This window comes from Agelaius tricolor, unplaced genomic scaffold, assembly GCF_023055355.1.
Source record: "Agelaius tricolor isolate 1412-34295 unplaced genomic scaffold, bAgeTri1.0.p SCAF_8, whole genome shotgun sequence".
NCBI classification, from domain to species: Eukaryota; Metazoa; Chordata; class Aves; order Passeriformes; family Icteridae; genus Agelaius; species Agelaius tricolor.
In genome coordinates, this window is record NW_027269268.1 from 22,830,474 (window position 1) to 22,845,000 (window position 14,527).

General features: G+C 35.7%; 1 protein-coding gene across 4 annotated transcripts in view; it reads left to right on the forward strand.

The window, feature by feature from the left end:
- The window catches only part of GRIA2 (glutamate ionotropic receptor AMPA type subunit 2), an 88,400-nt gene that overhangs the window by 67,564 nt on the left and 6,309 nt on the right, over positions 1–14,527 (forward strand). For all 4 annotated transcript variants that reach the window (XR_011679956.1, XM_071431952.1, XM_071431951.1 and 1 more), the window contains exons 10-12: positions 243–449; positions 940–1,310; positions 5,280–5,478. Coding sequence is in view for 3 of the 4 variants with exons in the window: in XM_071431952.1 (XP_071288053.1) it covers positions 243–449; positions 940–1,310; positions 5,280–5,478 (777 nt within the window). In the remaining variant the exon portion in view is untranslated. The remainder of the gene's footprint in view (positions 1–242; positions 450–939; positions 1,311–5,279; positions 5,479–14,527) is intronic.

Sequence of the window (14,527 nt, forward strand, 5' to 3'; positions counted from 1 at the left end):
ACTTCTGGGAATCACTGTGCCTGTAAGTACTGCCATTTGTGTATGATTCTGGAGAATGCAGCTTTTAAATGTGTTAAAGACATGTGCCATTCATAATTAACAACTGACGTATACATGGCATGTATGATTCAGATGGTATCGGCTCTCTTTTTTCACATGTAAAAGGGAACATACCAATCTGTGAAGTGTACAACAGATGCACCTGTCTTGTCAAGTAGCTAAGGCAAGTTCTTTCTGTGCAGGAGTCCCCATATGTCATGATGAAGAAAAATCACGAAATGCTTGAAGGAAATGATCGATATGAGGGCTATTGTGTGGACTTAGCTACAGAAATTGCTAAGCACTGTGGATTCAAATATAAGCTCACAATTGTTGGGGATGGCAAGTATGGGGCAAGGGATGCAGACACGAAAATCTGGAATGGGATGGTTGGAGAACTTGTTTATGGGGTAAGAAAATCTTCTATAATAAAGCTATTAAAGATAAGTAATGGAAGGAGTGGGATTTGGTTTCATTTTCTCTGTAGAGTGTAGGAAATTTAATTAATTTTATAGAAATTAATAACTTTTAATGGCATGAAAAATTTTGGAAATAAAACATGAAATTACATTTCAATTGCAAGTAAAGTTGGGGGAACGTGAATGCATATTTCATCCTTCTCACCAGGTGAAAAGCAAAGTACTTTGCTAAACTTTTAAATGGCATATCCTGTTAAAAGGGCATATGTAAAAACAAAAGCTTGGAATACACCAACCATATGGCTCTATGTATTTCAGTATGAGTTCAACTAAAAATTTCTGAAATTCTCCACAGGATGTTCTCGGAGAAACAAATGTCTCTGCTGTCCTATTTTCTATTTCTGAAATACCATAGAAACTAAACCATTTTTTGCTCTGTTCATTGCATTAGCTATTATTTGCTTTTTTTCTTCCTTTACAGAAAGCCGATATTGCAATCGCTCCATTAACTATAACATTGGTGAGAGAAGAGGTGATTGACTTCTCAAAGCCCTTTATGAGCCTGGGGATATCAATAATGATCAAGAAGCCTCAGAAGTCCAAGCCAGGAGTGTTTTCATTTCTTGATCCGTTAGCATATGAAATCTGGATGTGCATTGTTTTTGCCTACATTGGGGTCAGTGTAGTTTTATTCCTGGTCAGCAGATTTAGCCCATACGAGTGGCACACTGAGGAATTTGAAGATGGAAGAGAAACGCAAACTAATGAATCAACTAATGAATTTGGGATATTTAATAGTCTCTGGTTTTCCCTGGGTGCCTTTATGCAGCAAGGATGCGATATTTCGCCAAGGTTGGTTACTCACTCATTTCAACTTTGTGCATTTTTGGTCTCAGCCATCTCAGCCAGAAGAGGTTCATGGTGCATATATTTTCATTCTTGGAGATAAATTAATTGCAATGATTTTTCCCTCCCTAAAGTCACAGAAGTCCTTGAAGTGAAAGCACTTGTCTGTGACATAGGGTCCGGATGTAGCTGATCGACTTTGCCTTCATGCCGATCATAAATCTGCCAAGTGAAGTTATATACACCATGCAGAGACTGTAAAATGCATAAGGTTCACATCATTCCATGCCTTCTTGGAGGGGTACCGTGTTTTTGCTGCATATTCCCATTTTACAGTTGACAGTGCATATGGTTCACCACAACTGTAATGGGAAAAAAGGATAACAAACTAGTCACGAACTACAGAGGCAGCACTTTCCCTCTAAAACTCACTGCATATCATAACATGGTTATTAACACACTCTTATTCCCCAGGAGAGCCTTGAACTGAAGTAAAAGTCCTGTGATGGCTCTAATTTCATGTAGATATTTGCAAAACACTATTTTTTTCCATGGCCTAGTTTTAGAAAAGTCACAAAGGAAATGATGAAAATGAATCTGAAGGTCCAGTTTATAAGTGCTTAATTCCTCATGGATTTTCTTCTACTTTTATTCGGGACAACTGTAAAGCACTTAAGTTAATTCCTTTGCAGTTCATTAAATATTCTATTTTGCATGTGCACAAGTCACAAGTGGTTCCAGCTTGATTCAGCGAAATGGTGAGTAGGTAGGTAAATAGCTCCTTGCTGCTTGAGGGAAATACAGTAACAATTTAAATAGGGCAGCCAGGTTTCAGGAAATCAAAACAGAGGACTTAGGTAAAACTGCTTGTTATAATTACATTTCTTATAAACATCCTGGAGTAAGACAGGGAACAGGTCAATTTCTAGTGAGTCTAGTGGTTAGTGGTCAAAATAAATCAAACCAAGGGAGCATTTCTTAGAGATGAAGTCACGCGTCCCAAAAGGCGACAGCAGGTTTTCAAGTTGTTCTACCACAGAAATAATAGCATTTATTGTGTGAGAACTTAAGCAATTCTCTGTAAAGGCTGCTGGATCACAGTGGGAGATGCCAGCCTTTATGGTGAAAGATGCAACGCATTTGGCACATAACCCAGTAAGAATTGTGTACAAGAGACAAATCAGTGAAGAGGGCAAATCGCTGCAGATCATGAGAAGTTGTGTAAATTTCACTCCTGTGGGGTTTTTGTATTAATTACACACTTCACAGTTGGAGTTGCCTGCTAAGTCACATATTAGTACAAAATTATTTTTAATTATTTATTTTATTGAATCAAGGCTGTAGTAGAATTATGATCTTTTTCTTGTTATCATTATTATTTTATTATCTATGAAAGTACAATGGTTGTTTTATATGGTTTGATAGGTTTTGAAAGGTAGTGTAAGAATACTGATAGGAAATGGTCATCATAAAAGGTGCATGAAACTCAATTTTGGATATTCAATATTAAGTTTCAGTGAAGCATTTATTTCATTGAAACCATAATTTTGAGGAAGGTGGTTAGTTTGTATATTATACATTTATTATAAAAATAGAACAGGGCTGAAAAACACTTGTTGTTTCTGGTTTTGCACCAAAACATTTCACTATGGAATTTGAACTGCTTGCAGATAAATCAGATTAAATATAAAGAGGACTATCTCCAGGCATGAACAAAGTACCTTTCTGAAGTTAATTTTGCATTACTGTAATCATTTCTCTAACAAAAGTGACAGCTGCTCTAAGACTTTTAAAGGAGACAGGTTACTAGTGTTCCCTGGCTCTGGAATAGAAGGTGGTGCTGAGTAGACTTGGACCACCTGGAAATGGTCTCTAGTAGCAGTCCCAATGTTTCCTCATGGGTAGTAGAGGAACAAAAGAGTAAAATAATATATTATCTGATAATTATAACTTAGAGCAAATTTTTTCTCATATTTTCTGAGATGTGAGTGTGCTCTCCGTTCTGCCAGATAATACCTTTCTAAGTACAAAATATGGTGCACAAATTTATGTAATTTTTACACAGAAATTTTTATTTTGGTACTTAAAGGTATAGTAAATTAGGGGTTTCTAAAGTGTGAGTTCATGCCAGCACATTTTAGAAACTTTTCCAAATGTACATAAAAAAGAAACTACTCATTTAACTGTGACAGACTGCCTGGGGAAATTTTGAATAAAAGTGACACCCCAAATAATTTTACTTGTAAAATGCCATGTGGGAGCATAATTTCTGTATTGGTATTGAGCTTATTCTTTTTTTACAAAGTCAGTGGCAACTTTGCTCACAGATCATGGACATTTGAAAATTATTGTGACTTATAGAGGGTGTCATGAATACAATACAAAGTGTCATAAAGTTGGCAGTTATTAAGTACCCATTGACAGATTTTACCTTGCAAATACACAATATAATGTATTCACTATATCTTATAACTCTATCTTTTACTTGTAGAATTACTTTATATTCCAATTACCTCCATTTCAAAATAAGTGTGTGATGTTTTTTCAAAGGTGACAGAAAGCATTTTTGCAGAATACAGCTCCCTTTAGAATGAGCTTGAAATATATTTTTTTCTATGGTCCTTTGAATAACTTATTTTGGGCCTTATCTGACTTGATTTTCATGTAGTAGAGTGAATTAGTGAGTCTGTTGTGACATGGAATAAATCTTTTAATGTCAGAATTATTTTTATGCAATAGCAATTAGAAAAAAATTATTTGTCCAGAATTGGTTCTATTTAATTTTGTTCCTAGCTTGGTCAATCCACTTTGCATAACTGTAATTTTTAAATGTACATATATCTATATATAGTTATATCTATATACATTCTATGTCATAATTAGTTTGTGTTCTCATTCACAGTACAGTAGGCTGGGTGAGTGATTCCTAATTTGTTTACTTAATAAATAGAGGAGACACACCAAGACAAACCTAGGCTACTGCAGTGCCCTAGTAGTAGACTTTTAACTACATGCACATTTCTGCCAGATAATTAAGCATATCTCCAAAGATTATGTACTGCTTCCTATAATGCCTTCTTTGGCAACAAAGTGGTAACTAATTTCAAACTTTAAAGAACCATGAAAAAAATGCTAAGTTTGACAATAATGTTATATCGATGTTTCTCTTATACTAGTTTTCAATTCTTGAAAATTACTGAGTTGAGTTATGTGCTTTACGCTGTTTTGTATATTTTCTTGAGTTATCTTTTCTTCTTTCTTCTTGAGCAGGAGAAGCAAAACACAGATCCATAAGAGCCCACCTGCTGCTGTTATAAACATCAGATTATTAATATTCTTTTTTAAAAAATATACTTTGTTCCCCATTTTTCTGTATTATCACTGATTGTTTCATGTCCAGTCCTCAGTTTGTTAAATGCTTGTATCTTTCAAAAGTTGTGTGCACTTCCTAGCCTATAGATATTCCCTGGGCAAGCTTTTACTAATAATGCTATTTGTTTCTCAGTACAAATTGTGCACAGCAGCATAAGCCATTGTTTTGTGCAAATCAGTCTTGTCTGAATGTCTTAGGAAAACTGTCAAGGCCTTTGATTTTAAAGTGCATATTGGTTTATCGGCTGATTTTGTTTGATCCTCATCATAATGTCACACAAAATCACTTCAGAGGGAACAAAAAGTTTGTGTTAAATATAGCACATTATGATGGAAGCAGTTTCCTTCAAGGATTGTCAAAACTTTGAAGAACTGGATCACTAAGTTCTTCCAGAAGTAAACTCTGGAGTCCTGATTTCAGCAGAGTCTCAGGAGATCCAGTGGAGAATGCCTTGATTTCCCATCTGGTGTGCAGAGCTAGACTCTGAGATAGCCTGAAATGCTTCCCTGTATTATACTGCACCATTTGCATAAAACTGATAACATGTTCCTTTTTTGGGATTTCCATTTCACTTTACAAATCCATTTCATACTTGTTACTAGGTCCCTGTCGGGGCGCATTGTTGGAGGTGTGTGGTGGTTCTTTACCCTCATCATCATCTCCTCCTACACGGCTAACTTAGCTGCCTTCCTGACCGTGGAGAGGATGGTGTCTCCCATTGAAAGTGCTGAGGATCTTTCCAAGCAAACAGAAATTGCTTATGGGACATTAGATTCTGGCTCCACTAAAGAGTTTTTTAGGGTAAGAATCTCTACTTTTTAGATTTTTTTTTTAGATTGTTTTAAGTAGGTCTTCACTCATGTAAATGTGTTTTCCCTTGGCTTTATTAAAAGATTGCTATGCAAAGTGTGATTTACACAGCTCAACTCACAAATATAAGTGTTCTGTCTATTTTTAATTGCTACATTTAATTTTTATATACAAATATAAGGGTCTTGATATAAATATGCAAAGCAAAATTACCTAAAAAAATACTCCACTATACAGTGAAAAACAAGGTATGTTTAAAGAAGGAAGTTGTTGTCATTTATCTGCTTCATAGCTCTGCTTTATTTTAGGTACCCATACAGTGAATAAGAGTATGGCAAAGGTGTATATTCATGTCTTAATAAGTATATTCTACATGATTTTTCAAGCTTGGCAATGGGGAATGGGATATAATCCTTCTGGCTGCTGTAGAATATACATGCCTGCTTTTATATGTAGAAAACAGTTCTTACTTTGGTTTACATTAGTGTCTTGGAAGCCTGTCAGTCCTCACCCTCTACCTCTGGGTATTGCAGTTTTAAAAATACATGAAACTTTCAGTGTGTGAGTCTTAGGCTGCCCTTGAGATATCAGCTAGCCTGGTGAAATCCATCCAGCAAATGAGTGAGAGACCAAGGCTGCTGACAAAAAAACCCAGAACAGCCTCGCCTTGTCTGTGTGCTCCATGTGTCTCTTACTCTACATAGGAAGTGCACTAATTAGGAATCATACTTGTCTCAACTGTAAAAAGTTTCTGATTCTGAAGTTAGGTTCAGTAATAATACCTGCTGCTGATTGCTTTCCTGTTGGCTAAACCAAAACTAAAATGAGGTGTACAAGCTGGTAAAAATGAGACTATGTTTGTGCTAAGAGTGTTTAGAAGCATTTAGAAGTACACAGGTAGGTTTTTGGTTTTGTGAACCTAAACCTTTAAGAACATGGCTTTACTTGGGATTGAATGTGAATTAGCAGTAGGTCACTTCTTCTGAATAGTTTATCTTTAGAGATTTTTAATAGTTTATCTTTAGAGATTTTTTTGTTTCTTTTTTAGACAAAAAATATTTGTATGTGCATACATTAGTATCTAGTTGTACTCTGTACTCTAGTTGTATATGTACTCTTAGCACATATGTATGTATTTCCACTTTTATACAACTAGTGTTCCTGGTTATTGCTTGAGCATTAAAAGCTTACTTGTGTAAAAATTAGGTAGAGGCTTTGTGAGGGGATATTCTTCATCTTTGGTTAAGTTATTTTTGGCTCTGCACAAACAAAACTCTAATGATCTCTGGAAAATTCTACTCAGCAATTTCTATCACAATTTGGTACATTGTGTGCAAAACAACTACTTAGCCTGCTGCATCTATATATTATTTGCTAAAAACCTCTAAGACTTGTCCAGTTACTCTTCAAGAAATAACAACTGTCAGAATTTCTTTTTAAGAGGCCTGAAACTCAAGTTCTGAGAATGATACGCTCTGCTGAAGACAATGTGAAAGGAATCTCTAGCACTAAGGAGACTAAAATTTCACCCAGAGTATATCTGTATTCTGACTGGGTTGGACTGGATTTGTGATTTTTATATGACCTGAAATTAGCACTCAACTTCTTTGAATAGCTGAAAACAACTTGAGTATATTTTTAGCAGCAAGCTAAAATGGTCTGGCTTCTTCTCTGTCACTCACAGAAATTAAAAAAGCATATGGGGTTTTTCAGTCAGTCTGTTTTCAGGAAGTGGTGTTATTTACAAGTTTGTTTTCTATCGATGGAATGTGTACTGAATCTTTCCAAGTAGAGCCCTAATTCCTGGGGCAGCCCAAAATAAAGGGCAGTTGGGTACTGGGGATGAGAAGGGTACACTGAATTATCTTTGCTACTAAAACATGGTTTGTGATAATACATTACACAATTGAAGAAGAGATGTTTCACAGTATTTTTCAAAAAGAAACTCTCAGCAATTTGCCTAGATGGTAAAAGTTAGCTGAAAAATCCTCTTCTGAATAGCTGAATATAATTGTGTGCAATGTTAATGGAAAGAGGTGAGATCAAGCCTTTTTCTAGCTCCTGTGACTGCTCATCACCTATCCAGCAGACAGCAGGCATACAAGCTAGTCCATATCACTTGGGGATAACATGCTTGGTATTCATGAGAAAAGGATGTGCTGCCTTTGCCCTTTACCCCAATTTAGGTAGGCTCCCTAGCTTTAAAGGTAGCATGGAGCAGTAGGAGATAGTCTTGCCTGCAGTGCATAGCGCATCAGTTGGCACTGCATCAAGAAACATAACTGATAAAAAGGAATGAAAAAGCATTGTGCTCTGGTGTTTCTAGTGCTGCTTTAAGATGAGAAGCAGAAGCTTGGTACATCCCATATAGGAAATACCAGTACAAAAGTAATGGATTTTTAAATATTTTTAAAAGAAAAAAAAAGGCAAATAAAAAGTATTGACACAAACATCAGCAAGATACTATTACTTGTTAGTAATAATCTTATAGATAATTTTATAGCTATAAGTATACAGAGACAGAATTTTTTCATTAATGGCACATCTGTCAGGTCTCTGTAAATAGCAGAATGTGTAGTAGCTTTCCTCAGGAGACGTCAGAGTTGGCACTAGCAGCATCTCAAGTACAATCCAAGTCTAAAGAGCTCTGTTCCACTGAGTTGGGATATTTACCACTTCTGATATTTGCTAATGCTTCTACTTTATAGCTAGTCCTTGTAGAGTTCTTAGTGCAATTGAAAGCTAAACAAAGGTATGTATTGCATTGCTTTTGCATTTTCTTTTGGGTTATGGGCAAAACAATGAAGGATGTGTGGCCATGGTTTCCCCAAAATGCATCATTTTTCTCAAATCAGTAGTGGATTGTAGAGGTGAGAATGCAAGTAAGTCTGCAAGCACCACTGGGAAGACTCAGGAGTCTTTTCAGTTGTTCTTGTGCAGGTACATCAGCTCTCTGCTTGCTGGGACACGGGTACATGTGATGGAGAGGTAAATGGTGGGCACTGGAACGTCCTCACTCTGGTACGTCCTGGTGGCGCTGTCCACAGTCACACACTGTCCTTGTCTTCGGCGATTTCCCAGCTGGTACGTGCATTAGCCAGGGCACAGAGCTGAACTTGGAAGGGGGGAGAAGTCACTAACCCAACAGGATACTCTGCTCTCACCTGCCACTGCAGAAGCAAATTCTAAAGCATTGTCTGTGTGTGCTAACTCCTGAAGTTGCCTCGCTTGCTTTCATGGGCTGCAGCACTGGAAGAAGGAATCCAAGTAAGTATGAAGGCATTCACTGGAACATTTCTGTGCTTCTCACCTGCTTGAAGGCGTAATGGAAATTAATGCCAAAATGACACAATGAGAACAAAAGTTAATTATTTTTACGGTTCAGTCATATTTTTGCTATATATATGCCTTGCTCTGTTCATTAAAGATATGTACAAATTGGGTAGACAAATGAAATCAATCATCCTACGTCTTTTTCCATTCCAGAAGATGAATTGTAGCTAGACCTATAAGTAAGGTAATAAAGCATCTCAAAAAAAAAAAAAAAAGTGCAGAGCAATAACTAGATTAATTTACTGTCTCTCTGCATTAGTTTTTATTTAAAATATCTTCATATGTACCTATTTTTCAACCAGCAGTGTGACATGGACAGACCAATCTGTTTCATTGTAACTGTTTTGGTGGCCTTTAAGAATAGATCCTCTGCCAAAATGAAAGCAGCAGACCTGCTCCATAACAAAGAAGTATACATTACCTTTCACTGAGAAGACTGTTCAAGAGTTGTTTATTCTTGCTGAAGATGCAAGAGTTACAGAATGAAAAGGTGGGCATTGGAAATATGCTGGAAGGATGACAATCCTTATAATCTTGTAGAGGAATCCTCTCACGCAGTGGAAGGCCAGAAACAAACGTAAGAGCTGACAGGATCTCTTGAGTCATTTCTCCTACAAAAGCGTTGTCTGTTGGGAGCCAGTGAAAATTTTGCCTGAAAGAAAATAGCAATGTCTTTTCTGAGTATCTTCAACAAAGTCCCGTGCCTCTGCTTTTATAAGTATTTTAAAATATTTTTTAATTTGTAAAAGTATTTATGTTAACAACTGCGTTACAAGAGGGGATGCAAAAAAAAAAGAGCATACTGAAATTTCTAAAAGAATAAAAAAACAAAACCACAGGAAATCTTTAGTGAGAAGAGAAGAAACATGATTTTTTTTATTAAATTGAAGTAAAAAACTATGAATCATACCTCAGCCTCAATTTTTGAAGTGTGAGATGTAGAAAAATTATAGAAGATATATTTCCAGAGTTTCATTTTGACTAGCTCCACAGAAGCCTCTGAGAGGTGAAGGAGTTGAAAGACTCAGCCATGAAATATCCATGTAACATTTACCATGGGCTCTGGTTGACACCTGAAGAGGCAGAGGGGGTGTAGGACTGGTACTTCATGCAAAGCAGATGTGGCTGGAGAGTGTGGGTTTGGCTCTTTAGTTTGACAGGAGGAAAAGGTCCATAGCTAAAATAGTGAGGAGAGTCAGATCTGAGCACTGAGTTGGTGCAAGGACTGCCTTTGCACGCAATAGCATAACAATGAAGATATGCTTGTACTTTTCTGTCATAGACAGGGTTCAAGTGATTAATTTTCACTTGTCTCTTGTTTTTGAGGTCCTTGCATCTGCAGAACACAGAAGAATTGATTTAGGCCATTTTGAAAGTTATTTTAAAAGAAAGAATGCAGTAATCAGTACTTTCTTTTTCCCTCTTTTTGTTATTTTTCAGCTTGTTTGGTTTTTTTTTTTTTCTCTTTCCACATTACACTTGCTATGGTTAGAAACATCTTTTATTTTCCAGACTATATGTATTTATAGCTAGTTTATTCTCAATTTTTACAGTATTTTATAATTATTATGTAGATTTTTTTTCTTCTCAGTGTTTATTTTCCTGATGTATTAATCCTGAAGGAGCAGAAATGTACTTTGTTTGCCATCCAAGATCTTAGTTTGCTTTGTAGAAAGGCATTAATATTTCTTTATCTTTTTTGAAAATAACTTTCTCCCAGTTCTATCACACTTGGTAACAATTTTGATCATAGTGACAGATCTGTGTTTCTTTTGTTTCTTTGCCAACTGATGGTTTCCAATTTTATGCAGATTTTCTTATTGCTCCCAAATTGTTGGCTAATGCTTTTGAACTAGGAAGTTTCATTTATATCATTCTAGTGATCAGAATTTTCCACTTCTCATATATAATAAATAAATAAATAAATAAATAACTTTTCCATAGTCTATGTTTTGACATCTCAATTTCCTTTCCTACTAATCCTAGTCATTTCTGTCTTGTAATGTTTACACTTTGAAATGTCATCTGAAGCTGTGCATGCTGTGCAGTATTTACACCAAAAGAGTGGTAGTTTGAATGCTTTCATTCCTCAATCCAGGCAGTGTGTTTATGGTTCTAGAGTCCAAGAACGGCATTTGCAGTTCTCTATAGATTTGTGACAGCTTGAGAAAGCACTTTTGTGTTTTGGGATTTAGTTTATTCCCCCTCCCCCAGTATAGGTGCAATGAGCTCTTTTTCAGAATTGTAGAAATTAGGGTTTTGTGATATTTATCTGAGTTTTTAAAGAAATGACATTGAAGTGATCTGCTTTGATTTTATGCTGAATGTAGGGAGGAATGTCAATTCTGAGGAAACTGAAATTAGTAAGTCTCAAAGGAGGAGCCATTTCAGCAGTTATTTTAATGGAAGTTAAATTATTGGGGAGCATACCTTTGTAAGAACAGCCTTGGTCACTTAACTCCTTAAACCACATGGAGAATATGATGATTATATAAGGTCATTGTCCTCCACATTTCTGTAGAAAATTATTTTAAGTGAACTTTTGAGGAATTAATTCATGAAGTAGAATGCTTTAGATTTTTTATTAGTTAGTAAGACCTAATATATCACAGATATTTTGGTAGCTCAATTAAGTAATGGAAACGGAATTGCCATAAAACTTCATCTTAAGAAGTTTTTTACCATTACTGAATAAATATATCCATATCTTACAAAATTTAGGACTTATATTTATTTGAATTTACCTTAAGTATTCACACAGTATGAACATAGGGTTTTAAAGTACTTAAATCTTCAGCTAATTAAATGGAAAATATAGTTCTTTTCTGTGGGGTTTTTTTTGACCTATTAATTTTTGATTTACTGACTAAATTAACAAGTTTTGGCTTTCATTACACTTTCTGGCTACTGGTGACATTATGACTTCCTGTCCTTTTGTTCAGTATGGAAGGTCAACAAGATGATTTCATAAATCATGTTTGAGAATTGGAGATCTGCTCCCACAGTACAAGATCATCATCTAGTAGAATGTTAGTAGTTTGAGGAGCTATTTCTGTCAAAGGCATACTAATTACAGCACCCCAGTTTTAGGAATAATAGGTCTTTGAATGTCAAAATAGAAAAGTTATCTGATGACCCACAAAATAAAGTTGATAAAGCTTTGCATAAATTAATTTCCTAATTAGTTTCTTAATGAAGGTAGTATTTAACACTGGAATTGAATGTGTACTCTGTAATAAGAATCATAAAATAACTTTTAGATATAATAATGTTATCCTAATATATAGTAATTATGTGTGGAATAATTATTAATATTTCTTAATCTATATTAATTATATACTTATGATTTTTAAAGTTTATTTAACAAAATTTATATTGTTGTTATTGTTTTCATAGTCAAAATGCTCAGTGTTAACATCATACTTTAAAAAAAAAAGTGTTCCTGAGACATTTTTGTATCAGTATATTGCTGTAGAAGTCATTAGTCACAGGACAAAAAATGTTCATTGTGAGTGTTAGGGTCTTGTACTGCCGTGTTGGTGTTGATTGCAATACCAAAATTACAATTAGCTTGTAACATCTCATGCATACACTGACTGTCACCTTGCAATAGCAATCAGCCACAGTAATTAAGAGCAATGCAGATAATTTCCATCCTCTTGCATTCTTGTAGTCACTATGGCAGTCTAGAATGGTTCTGGTTTTTGTAGTGCATTTGTAGGGTGGAAGCCCAACTTGCACACCGGGCATCCTGTGTTTACACAGAATGCTAGATGGCCTCTTAACACTGGCATATTCTACGTCTACAGCTCTGCCTTTCAAATAAATACAAATGCAGAAAATAATGAAGGAAGTAAAATGGCACAGTTATGAAAACACATTGTATTACTAAATATACTGTGTAGCAATATAAAAAAAAACTAGAAGTCGTCCATATTCCCTACAGAGTGCTTGCTGCTCTTATATTTTAAGAATCTAGACAAAGCCAAGGACTAGGTCGGGATCCAGACTGGGAACTGTATGAATTCCAGTTTTCAGTGTTCCTGGCTGTAGAGGCCTGCACGGTCATGGCCAGCCCCAATTGTCATTATCTGGTGATGTTCTTATGGAATGTCTTACAGATTTTCATGATTGCTGGATCAGATATTCCTGCCTTCATCCATACAGCAAGGGCCCTGTGAGCCATCTAGTGGGAGGTTTCTTCTTAACACTTGACCCTCTGGGAAACCTGTTTCTTTCCCTGCTCAGCTGCCCAGCCGATAGTACACAGCAATGGTTCACTTTGTGAACTGCCGCTTCAAAAATGGTGCAATAGATTTTTTAGGATTCTTCTGGTTTTTAGGGTCATATGTCTGGGGATCTTTTGGGTAGGAAAAAAGCAATATGTATGCCATATGGTAGATGTTCCAAGAATCTGGGAAACTCACTGTGCTTTCAGCACACAGTTATTTTTCTGTCATTCTGTTATGCTGGGTATATCCAAGTCTTTTGGTATATATGGGTATGCTGACTATGTATAGATCAACAGATTAAAACATGCATCAACTGGTCTGCAAGAGGACTTGAAAAAAGCCAGCTGTGCCAATGTATATGCAGATTCTGGTAATATTTAGAAAATTTAGATGTTAGAGAACTTTTAGTGGTGCTTGGTACTGCCAGAACCTTTTATACTAATAGACATACAGAGACCATGGAGAAATCTGAGCTTCAGAATCTTCCTAGACTACATTTCTGGACCTGAAGATTAGGGTAAGTCTGGGAAAATGCTAATTCTGTACCACAAGAACAATGAAGTCATGGGAAATTACTGGTGGTGTTACTGATGCTTTTATACTTAATTCACTTATTTTTAAAATGGTGTCATTATAGATGTTAGAGCAGAACTGCAGTTTTGATGTGTATGTTATAAAGTGGTTTTAGTTGAGAAGTGCATTTAATACATTTTATCATAGTATAGACTTGTTATATTAGCACATAAAATAATATCAGTAATATCTGAACTTGACTTGTTATATGTCCTGTTGTACCTGCTGTTTCTTTGATAACATTGCTTCCTTTCTGGTGGTATCTAGGTGGCAAACAGTTTTCCTTTATTTTTTTTCCAGGTTAAAAAAACCCAATCAGTTGGTAGTTAAAACTGCCAATTATAGTTATAACTACCAATTGGTTAAAGCAACAGAAACACACTTCAGGTAAAAATTTTTCTGAAGGAAATCCCTGACCTGTTAAGTTGAGTTGGAGAGGCACGTGGAGTATTAGAACAACCGTGAGCCAGGTGCCTCACTATTAATGTTCCCTTTGGCTTTCACAGCAATTTTAGTTTCCTCTGTGGAGCAATCTGAAGTTTTCTAGTGCCACTGACACATTTCAGCTCACCTCTTGTTTACATAATGCAGAGCTGCAAAAAAGATCAGCTTGTATGAGTGGGAACTCCTGAATAATATTTTGCTGAAGTTTGAACAAAGACCTGACCTTTTAATCTGGCACACCTCTCATAAAGTGGAAGTAGCATTTTTTGGTTTAAATCTTTAACATAAAATAATACAGTGACAGCATAATATTAATAGAAAAAGAGAATGTATGTGCTGCTGTCTTTCTACGTTGGATAGTAAACTTGTCTAAAAAATCAATATGACATAATCATATTTTCCCAGGTGTGCTTTTGCTGTCCACATAAAGGTTAGTTAATTAGGCTTCATATTGTCTC